Source organism: Rana temporaria, chromosome 4, assembly GCF_905171775.1.
Source record: "Rana temporaria chromosome 4, aRanTem1.1, whole genome shotgun sequence".
NCBI classification, from domain to species: domain Eukaryota; kingdom Metazoa; phylum Chordata; class Amphibia; order Anura; family Ranidae; genus Rana; species Rana temporaria.
Window position 1 is genome coordinate 166,759,501 of NC_053492.1, and position 21,592 is coordinate 166,781,092.

General features: G+C 43.5%; 1 protein-coding gene across 3 annotated transcripts in view; it reads right to left on the reverse strand.

The window, feature by feature from the left end:
• Positions 1-1,176: 1,176 nt before the first annotated feature.
• GOLIM4 (golgi integral membrane protein 4) overlaps positions 1,177-21,592 on the reverse strand; it is a 157,197-nt gene continuing 136,781 nt past the window's right edge. For all 3 annotated transcript variants that reach the window (XM_040349312.1, XM_040349311.1, XM_040349310.1), the window contains one exon: positions 1,177-4,089. In XM_040349312.1, coding sequence (XP_040205246.1) covers positions 3,946-4,089 — 144 coding nt within the window. In that variant the 3' untranslated portion in view covers positions 1,177-3,945. The remainder of the gene's footprint in view (positions 4,090-21,592) is intronic.

Here is a 21,592-nt window from a genome sequence, read left to right on the forward strand (position 1 = left end):
AGGTCAGTCTTTTATTGAAAATCAGGGTGCTCCAAATGTCCACTTAGTAGCATTATATAGTCATGAATAAATGTATTCATGGTATCCAAAGTAACACAACAGTTTGTAATTGAGGTTTTGGTAGTACCTTACTTGCACAATTTTTCACCTTCAACTCCAAGCATTGACTTAAAAAGACTCTTCTCTGTCCAAGCTGCAGGACAAAGGGAATCTAACTCTCCTTCTCCTCAGCAGTATGCACCCAACTTTCTTTGCCAACTGAGGAAAGAAAGCAATGTGTGAGCCCTAAACCATTGTGTTGGAGCTTATATGGGGCTATGGACTCTTTCCCTTTCAGTGTGCAGGCATGAGGCACCCAGCACTGTCACATGGGAGATCAGAAATGAGTCACATGCTCACCCATACTTGGTTGTGTCAGGTATTTCAGTTTGCTCCTGGTAGCTGAATTGCTAAATTTAGTAGCACAGGAGCAAGGAAAGGTAAGCATGTGCTGTAAGGGTGGATGGACAAATGAAAGGGTAACTTAATATGGAACTATATTTATATATGGTTACTGTTTTACTGATCAAAGAATCTGCAATTCTAGTTAATCAGTCTTGTGATTTAAACAACTCTTACACAGTAAGACAGATGATACTCATTTATTGGTAGCAGAATTTGGGCTTTTTATGTCACCTCTCTGTTTCCAGAAAGAAGCAGAGTCATCATAATGACTTGCAGAGGTGTTTGTAATCAAAAAGAATGTCTGTCCAGTATTATCAATCCTAAGGTGCAGTAGTGTATTTAGGTTTTGTGCTGCCCTAGGCCTGACTAAACTCTTGCACCCACTAATTTAAAAATGACCCACTCATTTCTGTCAAGGCCACACCCCTTGCTGTTTAAGACCCACCCTGAAATTTTTGAGTGTGGGCCTGGGGGGGCAATGCATTCCCTTAATTTGCATAGATTTCCTCTCACTTCCTGTTTAGCTATTGGGCAAGAAGTGAAGGGAAATTTCTGCTATGGGACAGGGATGGTAAAAAAATAAACTGACAGGGGCTATAACCCTACCTTACTGTATACAAAATGAATCCAAACTTCAAAGTGCTGCCCTAGGCCTGGGCCTTGTTGGCCTAGGCCAGAATAATGCATTGCTAGGTGGGTAAAACAGTAAAGATATTAGCTCTTTTCTTGGCGTTTAAGTTTTAGCAGTTTTATTATCAGATTGCATTGAATAAATATCTGAATTTATCAAATTTTCGAGAATTATAAACAGGCAAGTCTGATATTAGAAAATAAGTATCAGTGGGGCAGATTTACTAAGACTGGTGCATTTCCGATGAAAAAAGTCAGGCAGACTTTTTTCATCAGAAATTCTGACCGTGTGTGTGACCCATCAGACTTTTTTTCTGAGGAATTCCATCAGAGTTTAGAAATAGAACATGTTCTATGAAATCTTAAACATTAAATTAAAAGTCATAGCACCACTGATGTCATGATGAGCCAAACAATATGTTCAGTTTATTACTTATATTTACTATAATAGAGAGTAATCACGGTTTTAGAAATGTGTCCTAAGCGATCAGCCATTTGTGAAGAAGGTGCAGGATCCGCAATTATTTATCTCTGAACGAAGAGAGTGAGGGAATGTATTATTGATGTATGCAATGCCTCTATCGGTTTGATTTAATTGCAGCCCAAAAGTTGGACATGTCAGAGATTTTGTATACTCTGTGTATAGGGCCTAGGAGAAAGACAAGATATTGTTAAACACTATTTTCTACCTCAGATCGGTGGAACTGCTTTTCTGAACGCGAAGGCATTACATGCAGTCATATTTTGGTGGCAACAACATTTAAAGGAGACATATAGCCACAACATTTACTTTCATTTTAGAACAACATAATTGTGTATCAGGAATACAAACAATAGTTATTTTCTGTAATCCTAAGTAAGCTTACTAAAAAAAATACTTTCATTTTGTGAGTGCTGCCTTTCTGCTTGCCATCTTTTTTCACAACTCCCTGTATTCCCTGCATGCTTTTCTGCTTCTCATCTGCTGTTTACTTTCAATTTCAAAGGACTACATTTCCCATGGTACCTTGCGGTCTGTTAACAGTGATTCCTGATACCTTTTGTAACCTATGTAGTTCAGACGGCAGGCTCAATGAAATGTGTGATACAGCAGTACATGTACAGACTTTATATGAATTGTCCTATTTGACATATAACTAGGAAGACTTGGTCACTTTGCAAAATTAATGTGTCTCTGGAAAAGCAGTAGGAAGCCCCTCCTTCCCTTTAGTAGCAATTTTGTGATTTTCCCCTTCCTCCTACGCAGCCTGCATTAGAATTAGCTGTGTGGACAAAGCAGATGAGCGATTATGTCACTCCCCAGGTTATGTGGCACTGCTTGGCGTATTGATTAGGTGTTGGACCGGAACACTGTAACAGGAAAGGAAATCTCATGCTATTCCTCACCCTATAAGAGACATATATTGTCAGTATTGGGAAAGCTGCAAAGTGGAAAGGACCATTACTTGCTGCATATTACTCCTCTACTTTAAAACTAAAATATGAACTTCCCAGCTGCCTTTCTTCCAGTAATAATGAGCAGAGACAGGCTGCTAATAACACAGACTGCTGAAGTCAACTCCTTCCATCAGTGTTTGCTAAGACAGCGAAAAAAAAAACAACAGTCACAGCCCACCATGTCCATCATACCTATATACTTAGGAGTGAAACTGGCATGAATAGAAGTTAATCTTTCAGCATCTAGAATATATCACTTCTGTGCTTCATTGTTCCCATATACTTAAGATGAGGAGGAAGAGACGTGAGGCAGAAAGAAGTGTCAGCGACTCCATATGCACTTTGAAAAAGCTGCCTTTTGTGGTTCATTCTACTCACATACATGGAAGAACAGCAGACACGAGGCAGCAAGTTGTGTCAATGACTCTCTTTTCACCTCAAAACTCTGCCTTGTGCGGCTCATTCTCCCCATATAATTCAGAAAGAAGAAAGCATGAAGCAGCAAGAAGTATCAGTGACACTGTGTACCTCAAAGAGCTGCACTCTGTAGCTCATCCTCACCGCATCACATAGACAGAAATATTTAAAACTTGACGTATCAAATGTTAAAAGGTATAAAAACCACATAAGAGACCTCAAGGCAATAAAAACCTCCTGTGCAAAAGAAAGAAACCCTCATAAAATGGTCATACATGGCGAGGGTTTCCAGAAAAAGTAAATTAATATAAGATTATATTTTACCTTGAGGAGAGGAGAAAGTATAGTTAGAATACAATAACATTGCCTGAACCTTGCAGAGAGTGATCTGCTTTTCAGCATAAAATGCTATTTGCACTGCAGAAGGGCCCTAAGGATATGCGATGACACATTACATTACTATTCTGCATTAGGTTTACATAATATTTAACAAAGTTATTCCTGTTGACGACCTTCACACCCCTTAAGGATTATTTCATATTATCATTGCATAATACAAGAAACAAGGAAATTATTCCAAAATGACCTTGAATGTTGGATATATTACAAACAATAAATATACAAGGTGAATGCCTGAACTTCCTCTTATAATAAGAGACATAAGGCACAATAATTGAAACTACTGCCCTAATAAAAGGGTTCTTGTAACTACAGTATCAAAAGTATGGCAATACTTGGTACTACCATATACTGCATTGTAACTCATAGGAGACCTTAATCCCCTACAGATTTTCACTTTTTAATTATAAAAGAAAAGTTTACTAATGACTGGCTTTGGTAGCCTCGTCATTCAGAAATATTAGATAAAGCCTAATGTTAATAAAAAGCATTATGTAATAAAATACAATTTTTTATAAAAGTTTCTCATATGCACAAAAGTACAAAAGGAACATGATAGAAAAAGGCCAGCTTGGAATTTGTTAAGGAACATATATGGTCGTGGGGGGGTAAACAACATCACATCTCCGCTCGCCGTTTTTTTGCCCCGCCGCCTCCATCTTCCTCCTCCTCTTCTTCTTCTTCATAGTTGTCTTCATGATTTTCTTTTGGCTCTTGCATAGATTCATGCTGCCTTTCTGCTCCTATCCGCTTACCCATAACCTACCAAAAGAAAAAAAAAACATTTGGTTATCACAAATAAATATATAAATATAAAATTTAGATTAAAATGTACAACCCCAATTCCAAAGAAGTTGGGACGCTGTGTAAAATAAACATAAAAACAGAATGCATTGATTTACAAATCTCATAAACCAGAATTGTATTCACAATAGAAAATAGAAAACATCATGGGGCAGATCCACAAAATGATTACGCCGGCGTATCTATTGATACGCCGGCGTACTTTTAAAATTCCTGCGTCGTATCTTTGTTTTGTATCTACAAAACAAGATACAACGGCATCTCGGAGGGATCCGACAGGCGTACGTCTTAGTACAGAGAAGAAAAGTGCAAAAAAAAGGCCCAATATTGCACTGCCGGCGCTTAGTGTTGCAAAAACACCTTAAGGTGACTCAGTGTAAAAGTGAAAATAAAAATACCACAAATAAATAAATCAATAAGAGAACACTACAAAAGTGCAAGTGGTATTATCTATAAAGCAGCTATTTCAATAAAAACGGATTAAACCATTTTAAAAGATGTGTGAACAGGTATCTAAAAAGCGTGAACTAAAGTTCAATAGATAAACAGCGCTATTGAATTGTTAAAACAATTCAGAGAATATAAGCCAGTAGGTGCAGTTGGTGTAAGAGGTGATCAAATCAGAAGTTTAAGTGCACCAAAAACAACTCAAAGAGAAACACCTATATAAGTGGTTAAACTCACCCACCAGGGGTGTAAGCCTACCACAATACAGCAAAAAGTTCTGCAGTTACACCATCTGATCCTCCAGGTATTGATAGGGCAGAGCACGTCTCAGCACAGTGGCATGAAAGAAAAATAAAAGTACAGATGATAGTGCAATATTGTCTAAATGCAACTGGCTCAGATATGTACTTAAACCTAAGGTGAATGCCCGTACAATATAACACTGTTAAACAAGCAAGTAAACAGTAAAGGTTTCACCGCTGTCACCGCCGTTTTCTATCCTCCAGGGGCCGCGCTCGTGCTATGCAGGAACTGCTGTAGCAGGTGCTGGGCTGTGGTTGGTAGTAGGTGGAGCGCAGGTGGAAGGCAGTCTGTATCCGTGTGTAGCGCCGTTAGTAGCCATGCCCTGACGCGTTTCGTCACTTCCGACTTCAACAGAGGGCGCCCTCTGTTGAAGTCGGAAGTGACGAAACGCGTCAGGGCGTGGCTACTAATGGCGCTACACTCGGATACAGACTGCGTTCCACCTGCGCTCCACCTACTACCAACCACAGCCCAGCACCTGCTACAGCAGTTCCTGCATAGCACGAGCGCGGCCCCTGGAGGATAGAAAACGGCGGTGACAGCGGTGAAACCTTTACTGTTTACTTGCTTGTTTAACAGTGTTATATTGTACGGGCATTCACCTTAGGTTTAAGTACATATCTGAGCCAGTTGCATTTAGACAATATTGCACTATCATCTGTACTTTTATTTTTCTTTCATGCCACTGTGCTGAGACGTGCTCTGCCCTATCAATACCTGGAGGATCAGATGGTGTAACTGCAGAACTTTTTGCTGTATTGTGGTAGGCTTACACCCCTGGTGGGTGAGTTTAACCACTTATATAGGTGTTTCTCTTTGAGTTGTTTTTGGTGCACTTAAACTTCTGATTTGATCACCTCTTACACCAACTGCACCTACTGGCTTATATTCTCTGAATTGTTTTAACAATTCAATAGCGCTGTTTATCTATTGAACTTTAGTTCACGCTTTTTAGATACCTGTTCGTACGTCTTAGTACGCCGTCGGATCTTAAAGTGCAATATGTCGGCGGCCGCTAGGTGGCGTTTCCATCGAATTCCGAGTCGAGTATGCAAATTAGCTAGTTACGGCGATCCACGAACGTACGGCCGGCGCATTTTTTTACGTCGTTTGCGGTCGTTTTTTTCCGGCATATAGTTAAAGCTGCTGTTATGAGGCGTACTCAATGTTAAGTATGGCCGTCGTTCCCGTGTAGAAATTTGAAATTTTTACGTCGTTTGCATAAGTCGTTCGTGAATAGGGATTTGCGTAGAATGTCACCGTCGGAAGCATTGGCTTTTTCCGGGTTAATTTCGAGCATGCGCACTGGGATACCCCCACAAACGGCGCATGCGCAGTTAAAAAAAAACGTTGTTTACGTCGGGTCACAACATATTTACATAAAACATGCCCCCATTACATCCATTTGAATTCCGCGCCCTTACGCCGCCAAAGATAAACTACGCCGCCGTAACTTACGGCGCAAATTCGTTGAGGATTCGAAAAAATAAAAATAAGTTGCGGCGGCGTAGTGTATCTTAGATACGCTGCGCCCGGCGGATTCTTATGCGCAGGTACGTGGATCTGCCCCCAAATGTTTAAACTGAGAAAATGTAAACTTTTAGGAAACAATAAGGTTATTTTAAAACTGATGCCAGTAACACGTCTCAAAATTTTTTGTGACAGGGAAACAAAAAGCGGGTAAAGTAAGTGATACCAACAATTAGGTTAATTGACAACAGGTCAGTAACATGACTGAGTAAAAAAGAGAGGGCCAAATCCTCAGCCAGGCGGCGTAACTTAACTTTCAGCAGTTAAGTTACACTGACTTAAAGTTTTTACCTAAGTGCCTGATCCTCAAAGCACTTACGTAAAAATTTCAAGCAGTGTAAGTTAAGTGCCGCCGTCGTAAGGCGTTCCTCCTCTCCGGGGGGCGTTTACAATTTAAATGAGGCGCGCTCCCGCGCCGGCCGTACTGCGCATGCGCGTGACGTCATTTTCCCGACGTGCATCGCGCGAACGTAATTGACGCCGGGCGGCTTTGTGGATTGCGACGGGACACTAAAGTTACGACGGGTGAAAAAAAGACGCGCCGGGAAAACAAATAATTTTAAAAAAAAATGACAGCGTCGCTCGGCATGCATTCCTGAGGGAGAACTCCATGCCAATTTTCAATGAAAAAAACGGCATGGGTTCCCCCTCAGGAGCATACCAGGCCCTTAGGTCTGTTATGGGTTGTAAGGAGACCCCCCTCCGCCGCAAAATTGACGTAGGGGGTCCCCCTACAATCCATACCAGACCCGTATCCAAAGCACGCTACCCGGCCAGCCAGGAAGGGAGTGGGGACGAGCGAGCGCCCCCCCCCCTCCTGAGCCGTGCCAGGCCGCATGCCCTCAACATGGGGGGGTTGGGTGCTCTGGGGCAGGGGGGCGCACTGCGGGCCCCCCCACCCCAGAGCACCCTGTCCCCATGTTGATGAGGACAGGACCTCTTCCCGACAACCCTTGCCATTGGTTGTCGGGGTCTGCGGGCGGAGGCTTATCGGAATCTGGGAGTCCCCTTTAATAAGGGGGCCCCCAGATACCGGCCCCCCACCCTAAGTGAATGGATATGGGGTACATCGTACCCCTATCCATTCACCTGTAGGCAAAAAGTAAAAGTTAATAAACACACAACACAAGGCTTTTTAAAATATTTTATTATTCTGCTCCGGACGCCCCCCCTGTCTTCGTTATTAGCTCAATTACCAGGGGGGGCTTCTTCTTCCACTCTCCGGGGGTCTTCTCCGCTCTCCGGGGGTGTTCCGCTCTCCGGGGGGGGCTTCTCCGGACTCCGGGGGGCTTCTTCCATCTTCTCCCCTCTTCCGCTCTTGACTCGGCGAACCCCGGTTCTTCTGCAGCTCTCCGGTGCCTTCTTCTTCAGCGCTGGCTGCCTGCTATGTTTGTGTGTTAGCTCGATTTCAAACAGGCAGCCAGCGCGGTCTTCTGTGACGTCAGGGTCTTCTCTTCCTTTCTTCCGATGTTGCCTCGTCGCCTGTTGTCGCTGTAATGATGGAAGCGCGCCTTGCATCCCATTTATATAGGCATCACCGTCCCATCATGCTCCGGTAGGTACCCACGTGGTGGGTGCACGTGGGTAGGCACCCACCACGTGGGTACCTACCGGAGCATGATGGGACGGTGATGCCTATATAAATGTGATGCAAGGCGCGCTTCCATCATTACAGCGACAAGAGGCGACGAGGCAACATCGGAAGAGGGGAGAAGACCAGAAGACCCTGACGCCACAGAAGACCGCGCTGGCTGCCTGTTTGAAATCGAGCTAACACACAAACATAGCAGGCAGCCAGCGCTGAAGAAGAAGGCACCGGAGAGCTGCAGAAGAACCGGGGTTCGCCGAGTCAAGAGCGGAAGAGGGGAGAAGATGGAAGAAGCCCCCCGGAGTCCGGAGAAGCCCCCCCCGGAGAGCGGAACACCCCCGGAGAGCGGAGAAGACCCCCGGAGAGTGGAAGAAGAAGCCCCCCCTGGTAATTGAGCTAATAACGAAGACAGGGGGGGCGTCCGGAGCAGAATAATAAAATATTTTAAAAAGCCTTGTGTTGTGTGTTTATTAACTTTTACTTTTTGCCTACAGGTGAATGGATAGGGGTACGATGTACCCCATATCCATTCACTTAGGGTGGGGGGCCGGTATCTGGGGGCCCCCTTATTAAAGGGGACTCCCAGATTCCGATAAGCCTCCGCCCGCAGACCCCGACAACCAATGGCAAGGGTTGTCGGGAAGAGGTCCTGTCCTCATCAACATGGGGACAGGGTGCTCTGGGGTGGGGGGGCCCGCAGTGCGCCCCCCTGCCCCAGAGCACCCAACCCCCCCATGTTGAGGGCATGCGGCCTGGCACGGCTCAGGAGGGGGGGGGGGGCGCTCGCTCGTCCCCACTCCCTTCCTGGCTGGCCGGGTAGCGTGCTTTGGATACGGGTCTGGTATGGATTGTAGGGGGACCCCCTACGTCAATTTTGCGGCGGAGGGGGGTCTCCTTACAACCCATAACAGACCTAAGGGCCTGGTATGCTCCTGAGGGGGAACCCATGCCGTTTTTTTCATTGAAAATTGGCATGGAGTTCTCCCTCGGGAATGCATACCAAATGCCGTCGCTTGAATGGGCCTTTACAAGGTGTGACTAACTTTACACCTTGTAAAAGCAGCCCTAGTTTTACACCAGGCAAACTAACACTTACGGCGTAAAAACTAGGTACAAAAGCTTTGAGGATCGCCCTAAGTGCTAATTTGCATACTAACAGAGGCATTTCGACTCGAAATGCCCCCAGTGGCGGATGCGGTACTGCATCCTAAGATCCGGCAGTGTAAGTCCCTTACAGATGTCGGATCTTCTGCCTAACTTAGGAAAACTGCTTCTGAGGATCAGTTCCAAAGTTAGAACCAGAGATACGACGGCTTACGCCGGAGTATCTCTTTTGTGGATATGGCCCAGAATCTTAGAAAGTCAAAATGTCTCAGAAGTAAAGATGAGCAGAAGTTCACCAATCTGAAAAGCTCCATCTAAAAAATTATGCACAATTTCAGAATAATATTCCTCAATGTAAAACTGCAAAGACTTTAAATATATACTCTACAGTACATTATACATATTACTTGTGTCATCAAAATATTCTGGGAATCTGGAGATATCCGTGATCTTTAGTCCCTCAGATGGCACCGTTTTTAAAACAGGCATGATTGTGTGGTGAAAATAACTGCATTGGTTTAGGAATACATTCAAAAATCACTGTCTGTGAACACAGTTAACCATGACATTCAAAAATGCAACTTAAAACTCATCATGCAAAAAAACAGCCATATCGAAGCATGATCCAGAAACAAACCATCTTCTCTGGGCCTGATCCCACACCAGTTAAAGTATGCCTTCCAAGTGGGATGGTAGAACCTACAAGAGGAATTTTTTCTCACCTTGAGAAAAGGTGGAAATGCTCTAAACATTTAGGACCTGGGTTTCAACAGTCATTATGTTAAAGCATATAACTGATAAGCAGGGTGCAACAGAGGGCCTTGTGACAGGAGGTCTGACCTGTTTGGAAGAGGCCAAGGCTTTTCACCAGATGTACAGTTGTATTCAAAATTATTCAACCCCCACTGAAATTGATTGTTTTGCCCAGTTTGACATGGATTTTGATCATTCAGTCATCCTGCTTACAATTAAATCAAAGAGGCACGTGTAGGTCAGACAAATATAACATAACATTTATAATGAAATAACCACAAATGTCTTTTCTGTGCTCACATCATTATCAGTTTTATTCAACCCCCGAGTGACATTCAATCTTAGTACTTAGTACAACATCCTTTTACAGTAATAACAACTTTTAAACTTGAAGCATAGCTTGACACAAGTGTCTTGCAGCGATCTACGGGTATCTTCGCCCATTCGTCATGGGCAAAAGCCTCCAGTTCAGTCACATTCTTAGGCTTGCGCACTGCAACTGCTTTCTTTAAGTCCCACCAGAGGTTCTCAATCGGATTTAAGTCTGGTGACTGCGATGGCCACTCCAAAATGTTCCAGCCTTTAATCTGCAACCATGCTCTAGTGGACTTGGAGGTATGCTTGGGATCATTGTCCTGTTGAAAGGTCCAACGTCTCCCAAGCCTCAGGTTTGTGACGGACTGCATCACATTGTTATCCACTATCTCCTGTTACTGAAGAGAATTCTTGCACACGCTGAAGCTTCCCTGTACCTGCAGAAGTAAAACAGCCCCAAAGCATGATTGACCCCCCGCCATGCTTCACAGTAGGCAAGGTGTTCTTTTCATCATAGGCCTTGTTCTTCCTCCTCCAAACATAGCGTTGATCCATGGGCCCAAACACTTTTAATTTTGTTTCATCAGTCCACAGAACACAATCCCAAAACTTCTGTGGTTTGTCCACATGATTTTTGCATACTGCAGTCGACTCTTCTTATTCTTTGGAGACAGCAAGGGGGTGCGCCTGAGAGTTCTGGCATGGAGGCCTTCATTACGCAGTGTGCGCCGTATTGTCTGAGCAGAAACTTCAGTACCCACATCTGACAAATCTTTTCTCAGTTCCTCAGCAGTCACAAGGGGACTTTTCTCCACTCTACGCTTCAGGTAGCGCACAGCAGTCGAAGTCAGCATCTTCTTTCTGCCATGACCAGGTAGCGTTTCAACAGTGCCCTTTGCCTTGAATTTGCGAATGATGCTTCCTATGGTGTCTCTTGGTATGTTTAACATCTTTGCAATCTTCTTATAGCCATTGCCCTTCCTGTGAAGAGTAATCACCTCTTCTCTTGTCTTCCCGGACCATTCTCTTGACTTCACCATGTTTGTAACCACACCAGTAAATGTCTAGAAGGAGCCGAGTATCACAGTCATTTTAAAGCTGCCTGATTGGTGCTTATTAGGCTTTATTGCTGCTCCCTGACATCCACAGGTGTTTTCAATACCTGATTGAAAAAACTTCAATGAACCTCTGTTCTTCAGAGTGGTAGTCTTTAAGGGGTTGAATAATTGTGTAAATGAAGAATTCACAAAATAAACATTTACTACTGTATTACAAAACCAATTGATGTCATTTTAGTTGCATATGGTTCTTTAAGAAGTCCTTGTAGGATTTCATTCTGAATACAATTACAAATGTACACTAAATTCCCTAAAACCCTTTACAGCATTGGGGGGTTGAATAATTTTGAACACAACTGTATATATGTATATGTGTGTACCAAGCTCTCCTGGGCCCTTTTGGGGCATTGAGGATCCCCTGGAATCTGTTCCTCCTCCATCATGTGGAGTAGTGGAGGAAGAATATTCTTTTAAAGGAATGCATACACCCGTCTGAACGAGAACCAAGGAATCACCAGGGCATCCAGCACAAGAGCTGGGGGTACCCTAGACCTGGAGGCCATGATGTCCACATCTGATGATCACAATTTCTGCCAGGGGATCAGGAAAATGTCGGAGTGGTGAGACTACTCCCAAGTCAAGTCATTAGCGTTTCAGTAAATCCACCTGCCAATTATCCACTCCTGGTATGTATATAGCTAAGAAAGTTGAAATGTGGCTCTCCAATTAGGAGAGAATCAGGCTTGCTTCCTTCAGAGCTACCTGACTTCTGCCACCATCTTGGTGGTTTATGTAGGCTACAGCCATGGCATTGTCTGACTAGACCCTGACTGGGTGACTGTGAAAAGGGGTCCAGAATAGCAGTGTCTCAGAGTCACTTTTGACTCCGACATGACAATGGATGCACAAATAAGTTCAGTAGTCAGCGGATCCCACCATCTGCTGCTCCTGCTACGTAGACGCATTCCCTTTATCCCAAAAGAAGACATAGCAGTTGTGGTGGGAACGATAATCAACTCCAGACTCGACTATGCAAACGCCCTTTACCTCGGACTCCCAAAGTACCAAATTGCTAGTCTACAAGTCGTCCAGAATACGCCGTCACGACTTGTAACAGGAAAAAAAAAAACTGGGAATCAATCTCTCCCTCCCTGAGATCCCTTCATTGGTTGCCCGTAAAAGACAGAATTACGTTTAAGGCACTATGCCTGACGCACAAATGTGTTCAAGGAAGTGCCCCCCAATATCTATGTGAAAAATTTAAATGTCACAACCCCAATCGCGTTCTCCGTTCTACTAACCAAAATCTACTCCAAGATACCCAAGGCCAGATACAATTCCAAAGGAGAACAAAGATTTGCAGTTCAAGGACCTATTTAAAGGGAAAAAATATGTGTGCTACCCACAAACAAAAATAAGTGCAACAAAGAATGAACCCTGAACGGGAGTGAAGCAGCTACACAGGAATGTGACAAAACTCAGACAAATGTGGATGGTAATGTAGCGCTACGTGTGAGCCAAAAAGCAATGGCTGTATACACCTAATGGGGTGTGACCATATATTGTGACACAAATGATGTAAAGGATCTTCTCTTTACATGAATTTGTGGAAGATGAGGTTTTTTTGAGCCTTCTCCAGTTGGTTTCCAGTACCCATGCCAGGGTTATCACTTACCTAAACCAGATCGAGTTTGGATGCTTGGAGGATCTTTTATGATTGCCATACCCAAGGTTTACTAGGATCTTCAGTATTGGAGTAGTCAGTGGCTGATGAACATCTGGTCTTCCTGCCCTTTCCTGGGTTGACGACATCTGACTACCTAGGAGGTAGACTCCATTTCTTTCTGGACTTCCGGTGACATCTCTGTGGGACATTCCAAGCTCGATCGATCCACTGTTGGACGACATTTGGGACCAACAGTTGCGGTAAGCGCATACGTATTCCACCTCATATTTGAAGATTTGTTGGGAAGTTCCTCACCATCTCATGACATCTTCATCGTTTTATTGTTTATGGACACTACATTACATTGTTGTTTATATTGTTCACTTTGATTATTTTTTTTTTGTTGTGGTGCAATTTTTGCCATTACATCCTTTGTGTCACAATATATGGTCACACCCCATTAGGTGTATACAGCCATTGCTTTTTGGCTCACACGTAGCGCTACATTACCATCCACATCAGTCCAAGGACCTAGACTGTGGAATGCTTTACCAACCAGCATCCGAACGGAAGTCAATCACCAGGCCTTCAGAAAAAACTCAAAACCCATCTATTCTGAAGGCAAAATATAGTAGGAAATGGATACCAAGCGCCCTGAGGCGATTTAGTTTGCATGTGTTGCGCTATACAAGTTTTTCACTCACTCACACTCACTCAGTGTCAGTCTTCTTGTTTGCAGCTCCAAAATGTTTATGGAGAGTATTAACTCCTTTGGGGACCAGGTTTAACCAGGACCATCAGGGAATTGTAGACTGCACCAGCCCATTAGGCTTGTGTCCATGGTAATGACCTTCCAGAGAGAGGGAAGGAACTTTTTCCCAGATTCTAGGCCCGAGTTGGAAAGCCATCATGCCAGGGAGAATTTGGCCTAGCTGGACAGTAGTAGTGGGCAATCCAGAAAATCCCTGCTTTTCCCACCCCATGAAAATGTTGATCTGAACCTTATCGCTGCCACTTTTAGGCGAGAGTATCCTCTGTGGGGTACATGCACGATAGATGCAGACTGGCAGGGTTGTTGCATGTTTGAGAAGGAAGCTAATATAACCCAGATGCTGACGGATGTCCTATTGCTGTGTCTCTGAAAAAGTAGGTAGTCGGGAGATCAGCTGATGTGTTTCTTGCATTCTTAGTGGAAATGGTAGGTGGAAACTAGAAGGGATTTATGTAATTACGGGGCCACCCAAGCAGCAATGCAGAGTGTGAAAAACCCACCAAACAGTTGGGACGCTGTGTAAAATGCACATAAAAACAGAATACAATGATTTGCAAATTTCATAAACCTATATTTTATTCACAACAGAAAAAATATCAAATGTACCATTTATTTTTTTTTTTTATTTTTTTTTTTTTTTTTTCCACTTCAGACTCAACCTCATAGAGTGTACGTTGTATGCTCATGTTCTGCGTACCAGCCCATTGCATCTCTATATTGGTTTTGCATCATAAGTGTCGCTTCTTTTGTGTGAAAATTTACCTCTTTTTTTTTTTTTTTTATTAAGTCTATATTATTTTAATTATTTATTTAATATCATTCCTCATACTTAAGAGGCGCAAAGTAATTGTGATTTCAATTATCCCCCCCCCCTAGACCATCCCTCCCCTCCCCCCCTATCTCACCTAAAACAATCTCCTATATCTCTAATTCTCTCCAGTTTTCTTCTGGTCTATCTTTTTAAATGTCTACCCTTAATTTTTCTGCGTAACTCCACGATTTCTTGAAAGTCCTCCATTTATCCCATTTCGTGATTTGTAGGATGTTGTTACCCTCTATGGCCTCTTTTAGTTCTTCCATTTTGTACGTTTCTTCAACCGCATCTATCCACTCCCAGATTGAGGGGCACTCCACCTCCTGCCACTTCCTTGGAATAAGTCTCTTAGCGGCGTTGAGTAGATGCGGTACCAGCGTTTTCCTGTAACTCCTTATACCTTCATCCCCCCCGTGGAATAGGATAACCCATGGGTCCATCTTGATCTTTTTCCCCGTGATCTCTTCCACACATACCAAAATTTCTTCCCAATACCTCTTAATCTTAGGGCATTCCCACCAGAGGTGTGCCATATTTCCTGATGTTTTACATCCCCTCCAGCACTCTCCTGTCTGCTCTTCCTTATACTTTTTTAACTTGTCCGGAGTCATGTACCATCCGGATATGCATTTAAAACACATCTCCGCAGTACGGCTATCCACCGCTGAGGAGTGCGTCAGAGCCAACATTTTATCTATTGTGCCCCCATCCTGCTGTGTTCCCAGTTCCCTTTCCCATTTTCTAATGAATGGGGGTACATTCTGCCCATCCATCTTCAATAGAATCCTATATAACTTTGAGGTAGTTCCTTTTGATCTTTCCGTGGAACATATTTTTTCTATTTCTGTTAACTGGTGTCCCGGTCTCAATGGTCCTGGGAGATCCTGAATAAAGTGTTTAAGCTGCTGGTACCTCCATTCATTGATTTCCATTAAATTATTTTTAAATTTTAACTCTTGTAGTGTTATTATGTGACCGTCCTTCATTATATCCCTTAATTGTACGGTGTCCTGTTTAATCCAATTACCCCCCACTTGTGTTTTACCTGGTGCAAAATAATCGTTATTTTTTAGTGCTATTAAAGGTGAATTATATTCTTTTTGAGTTTTTTTATATATCTTATCCCATATTTTAAGTGCATTTTTTGTTATTTCGTGTGCGTTTTTATCTAGTGTCCTAAATTGGGGTGGGTTCCAAATTATCTTATCCAACCTCGCCTGTGCTAATTCATTTTCTAAAATTACCCACCTTTTTTCTTTGTTGGCTCTAGCCCACTCCACCACCCTTGCTATTACCACTGCGTCATAGTACCCTTTAATATCCGGTACCGCTAATCCTCCCTTTTTTTTTGGTTGTTTTAGGGTCTGGAGTGATATCCTATGTTTCTTATTTTTCCATATATAGTTCATAATTACTTTTTTTAATACAGAAAATAATGTTCTCGGGAGGGCTATGGGGATCATCTGAAATTTATATAGGATTTTGGGTATAATCACCATTTTGCAATAGTTGATTCGTCCAATCCATGATATTGCTCTATTTTCCACTCTTTTTGTTTCTATCTTAATTTCATTTAATAGGGGGATGAAGTTTATTTTATACATTTTTTTAGTAGAATTTGCTAACAATATCCCTAGGTATTTAAGTTCTTTGACCCAGGCGAAATGGTACTTCACTTTCAAGGATTGCTCTTCTAATTTACTTATATTTATACTCATAATCTCCGTTTTGGTGAGGTTTATTTTGAAGTTCGTAATTTCCCCGTACTCTCTGCATAGGTTTAATAGGCTTGGGATTGATGTTTTGGGTTCATCCAAATAGAAGAGGACGTCGTCTGCAAAAGCAGAGAGTTTGTATTCCTCCTCTCCTATTTTAACCCCTTTTATTTCTTGGCAGTTCCGGATCCTGGCCAGAAGAGGCTCCAATGAGAGCACAAACAGGAGCGGCGACAGAGGGCACCCCTGCCTTGTACCATTTTTCATTGAAAAAGTTTGAGATAAACTGCCATTTATCTTTATTTTGGCCGTGGGAGACACATAGAGTGCTGCAATCCAGTCTATCATTCTCTGTCCAAACCCCATGTCCTTTAGGGTAAGCAACATAAATCCCCAGTCTACTCTGTCGAACGCTTTTTCTGCATCGATCGACATAAGCAGACCTGGGGATCCTGCCGCCCTGATTCCCCGGAGTATCAGGAGTGTTTTTACTCCATTGTCTCTTCCCTCTCTACCTTGAACAAAGCCCGTTTGGTCCGGGTGTACCAGTTTTGTCATTTCCTGTCTGACTCTTCCGGCCAGTACCTTTGCGTATAATTTTATATCAGTGTTCAGGAGAGATATCGGCCTGTACCCTGAGCAGCTTCCCGTGTCTTTACCTTCCTTTGGAATAACCGTAATGGTTGCCTCTGATGCTTCTTTACTTAATTTATACTCTCTTCCAAGGCCATTAAAATACTGGCATAATTTCGGGAGAAGAATCTCCTTGAATTTTTTGTAATACATCACAGTGAAGCCGTCAGGGCCCGGGCTTTTACCGGCCTCTGTACTTGTTAGTGCTAATTTAATTTCATTTTCTGTAATAGGCCTGTCCATCTCTCCTGCCTCCATTTGTCCAATTTTCGATATTCCTGCTTCCTTTAGAAATGTAGAGATCTTATTTTCTTTTTCCCCTTTTTGCCAGTTCTTTTGTTCTACCGAGTATAGTTTTTCATAATATAATCTAAATATTTCTGCAATATCTTTTGTTGTATGTAAGACCTCGCCTTTTTCGTTTTTAATTTTGTCTATGTAGTTCCTTGATTTCTTTTTCTGTACCATCCGAGCAAGATGTTTGCTTGTTTTATTCCCCCACCTGTATCTTTCCCTTGCTATTAAGTTAAATTCCCTTTTTGCGTCCTGATCTAATAGTTCTTTAAGTTCATTTCGCTTATTTACTAGGTTTAGATATAGGTTTGGTTGTTTTCCCATTTTCTTATGTTTCTGTTCAAGATTAAAGATCTCCCCCATTAGTTTTTCTCTTTTACTACTCTCCTCTTTCTTCCTCCTTGCTCCTTCAGAGATCAGGATCCCTCTTATCACCACCTTATGGGCATCCCATAGGGTTGCTTTAGAAATTCCATCTATCTCGTTTATTTTAAAATACTCTTCTAATTCTTTTTTAACCCTCAGAAAACCTCTCTCTTTGATTATTAGATCCTCATTGAGTCTCCAGTTTTGATAGGGCTTTTGGTTCCCTGAGATTTTTATGGATATGCTAATGGGGGCATGATCCGAAATTGTCATGGTTTCTATTCTTGTCTCGACCACCATTTCCAGTATTCTATGGTCTACCAGTATGTGGTCAATCCGAGAGTAGCTCCCATGAACCGGGGAATAGAACGTATAATCTCGTTGGCTTGGGTTAAAGATTCTCCATGTATCCACTAATTGATTTCTATATAAACTTTCCTTAACCTTTCTTAGTTGTTTGTCTTGGGTTTCTGATGTCTGGTGCGTCTTATCTACTTTCGGGTCCATACAAAAATTTAAGTCTCCCCCCAATATTAACTTTCCCCTCCTATAATCTTTTAATTTCCCTAGAATTCCCAGCAGGTATTTCATCGGGGAGGTATTTGGGGCATATATATTTACAAGGTTGTATTCTTCCCCCTCCAGGTTTCCCCTTAAAAAGAGGAATCTCCCTTCCGGGTCTGTCATTCTGTCCGTTAGTACAAACCTAGTCCCCTTCGCTATCCCGATTGCTATCCCTCTGGCTCTTTTGGATATGGTATCTCCATAGTACCATCTGGGGAAGTCGGGGGAGTAAATCTTTGTATTTGACTCCAATGTAAGATGGGTTTCTTGTAAGAAGGCAATGTCTGTCCTATACCTTTTCAGCTCCTTTAATATCTTATGTCTCTTAGTTGGGCTGTTAAGGCCTTTTACATTATAGGACAAACATTTAATCACTGGCATCTTTGTTTTCCTTTCTTCGGTTTACGATCTCTTCTGATTGTTTTGGTGAGATAGGGTTTTTTCCCTCCCTGCTTCCCCTCCCTCCCCCCTCAACCCCCCCAACTCTCCCCCCTCCCTCCCGTCCCCTCCCCCCAACCCACCCAACCCTCCCTCCCTCCTCCCTCCTACCCCTCCTCCCCCTCCCCTCTCCCCTCCCCCCTCCCCTCCTCCCCCTTCCCCATTTGGCCTATGAAAGGCCCCTGAACCAACTACTATGTCTTGGTTCAGAACACTCTGGGTGAGGTTTGTTGGGATTTTCCTCCCCCCCCCCTATCTTTTAGACAGAGGGGGAGGAGGGTCGGTTACACTCGTCTCCCCCCTATCTCCCAGGGACCCTCTCGGGTCCCGAAGGCAAAGAGGGGGAGAAAAGAAACGAAAAAAGGGAGAATCACAAAGAAGGACAGGAATAGTGTCCGACCTAGGGGGCCATCCGGCACAAAACGATATAGGGTCTGAGAAAGAAAACAAGAAAGTATATGTTGTACCGAAAGACCCGCCAGGCCGGGGGGAGTAAGGGAGAGAATGGGAGGGGAACTCTTAATAGAGCCCCCTCTTTCACTCCACTCCTCCCCTCAGCTCCAGCCCGGGAGATCGGGCACCTGGATATCCAGTTTCCTACAGAACTCATGTAAGTCCTCGGGGAATCTCAGTATTGCGGATCTTCCCTCCCTTGTCCCAATTAAACAGGCGGGGAACCCCCAAGTGTATTTGATATCCAGGTCTATCATCTGTTTCAGGAGCGGTTTTAACAGCCATCTTCTTGCCAAAGTTTCAGGGGCTACGTCGGTGAAGATCTGAAGATTTACTCCTTCAAAAACTAAAGGGGGATATCCCCTCAGCTTCTTCCAGATTTCTTCCCTGTCTTCATAATGTCGGAACCTTATTATGACATCTCTAATTCGCTCTGGGGACGTTCTTTTCGGATTTCCAACTCGGTGTATCCTTTCGATCATGATTGGGTTATCTGCCGGTCTTCCCAATAGCAAATTAAATATCGTCTGTGAAGTTGTCCTGAGGTCCTCTCCTTTCTTCTCTGGTAGTGATCTTATCCTCAGATTTTGCCTTCGGTTTCTGTTCTCCTGGTCTTCCAGTTTATAGAGCGTTTGCCTCTGTTGTAGCTGTATCTGTGTGATCTGATCTTTTAATATGTTTAAGTCTTGCTCTTGTTTCTCTACTTGTTCCTCTACTGATTCAAGTCTGGAGAGCATGTGGCCGAGGTCAGTCCGCAGGTTCTGTATTTCGCCCATTATTGTGTTTTCCATTTTTTTCAGCATCTCTGCCATATCTCCCCTTGAGAGGGGCCGAGCGTCTGTCCTTTGTTCCTCCCTTTCGCTGTTCTCCAGTCCCCCCCCTGAGGACCCTTCATCTCTTAGTTCCAGGGATGTTTCTCTTGAAGTTTCGCTCTGGGGCTTCTTATTCTCCGTCTTTTTCGCTTTGTTTACTTGTTGTTGTTGTTTTGTTACCCCCTGGGCTCCAAGAGCTCGTGGGCTTTCTCCTCTAGTCATAAACGGTCTTATTGAACTTGTTGCTGTTATATTACTTGGGGTGGTGGGGGGTCCCCCTTTTGTGGATCTGCTTGTCATTCTGCTCATGTCAATTTTTTTCCTTCCGATTCTCTTCCCCAGCTTGACCTTTTGATTTCCCGCAGAGAAACTGCGGTCTTAATGCGAATGGAGGTAGCCCATATGGGATACTGGGTACTGGGTACAATCCCCCCTGGAAGTTTTGTAGTGTAGTTTTTTTTTCCCTTCTTTCCTTTCACCCCTCTTCTCTTTCTCTCCTCTTCTTTCCTTCCCCCTTCAATATGTTATCCCCTTTTAGGCAGGGTATCTAGTGATCTTATAGTCCTGAGCAGGGTTTCCCAGCAATTCTCCAGATTTATTTCCCCTTTTGCTGTTTCCTTAATTTTTAGAACTTAATCCTTGATCTCCCCCCTTCTCATAGGTCCAATCCTCTGTTTCATATGATTAAATAATGGAATTAGGATGTCTCCCGGTCTAATTCCTAGGGGAAATGGTAGTCACCTCAGCTAGGAGGGTAAATTTTGCACGTATACCCCTATTCGACGTTCACTGTGGGTTTTTAACAAGAGGGACAAGAAGAGAAGAGATCCTTCTTCCCTTTACCCCCTTCTTTCAGGTTTTTTTTTTTTTTTTTTAAAGGAAGGAAAGAGGGAAAAAAGGGAAAGAAAAAGGTATGGACTCTCGGTCTCGCTCCAAGGGGGGGGGACTCCTGGGTCTCTCTGGAAGAGGGATATTTATGGAAGTCCTTCAGTCAACAGCAACTTGAGGTGTGCTAAAAGATGTCTCCCCTTTAAAGTGATGTGGTATGAAAATGTGATATATGATATATGGTATAGGGCAATAGGGACAAAATATATTGATAAAAGTTTGCAGGTTTGCCTGTTCTACCTTTTTACAGCTATGGTTTTATCTGTCTTTATGTTTAGGGCAGGCATCTGTTATCGGTTATAATTCCCAGTTCCCTCCATGTTTTAATCCTCCCATTAACAAATGGGGGGATTTTTCTCTGCCCCCCTCCAACTTTACAGGTTAAATGACCCCAGTAAAATTAACAACCGTGTCTTATCCCTATTTGGGCACAACTTCTCATAAAAGAAAAGAAAAATAGGGGAACATGCAGCATGTAAAACACCATTGATTTTCCCCCACAGCAAGCCCTGAGTATCTCCTCTTAGGCATAAAGGTCTCCAGAGATCAAGTGCTTACAGTCCCTTCAAATCTCCATATCTCCAATTCTTCCTAAGACACAGTTCAAAAATCAAAGAATATACCTCATGTCTCTTGGATCCGTTAGGGAAGGTGCTGGCGTTTTTACCGGAGCTCAGCTTAATGCTGCTGGCTCATCATACTCACGTCCCTGGTCTGGTGTGCCGATTAGCTGGGGGGGGTGAAATCAGCTGGAGCCGTCCTCCCTGAGCATCCGCTGCCCCTCTCGGTCTGCAGCTTTTGTCTCCTAATGCAGCGGCGGGCTACGGTACGGCTCAGGGTGGCAGCACACAGATCCCTGCTCTCGGTGCGACGGAATTTCACGATCCCGGCCGTTCCCCGGAGTCCCGACCGGACCGCTGTGTAGCATCTACGTGTGCCCGGGCTGAC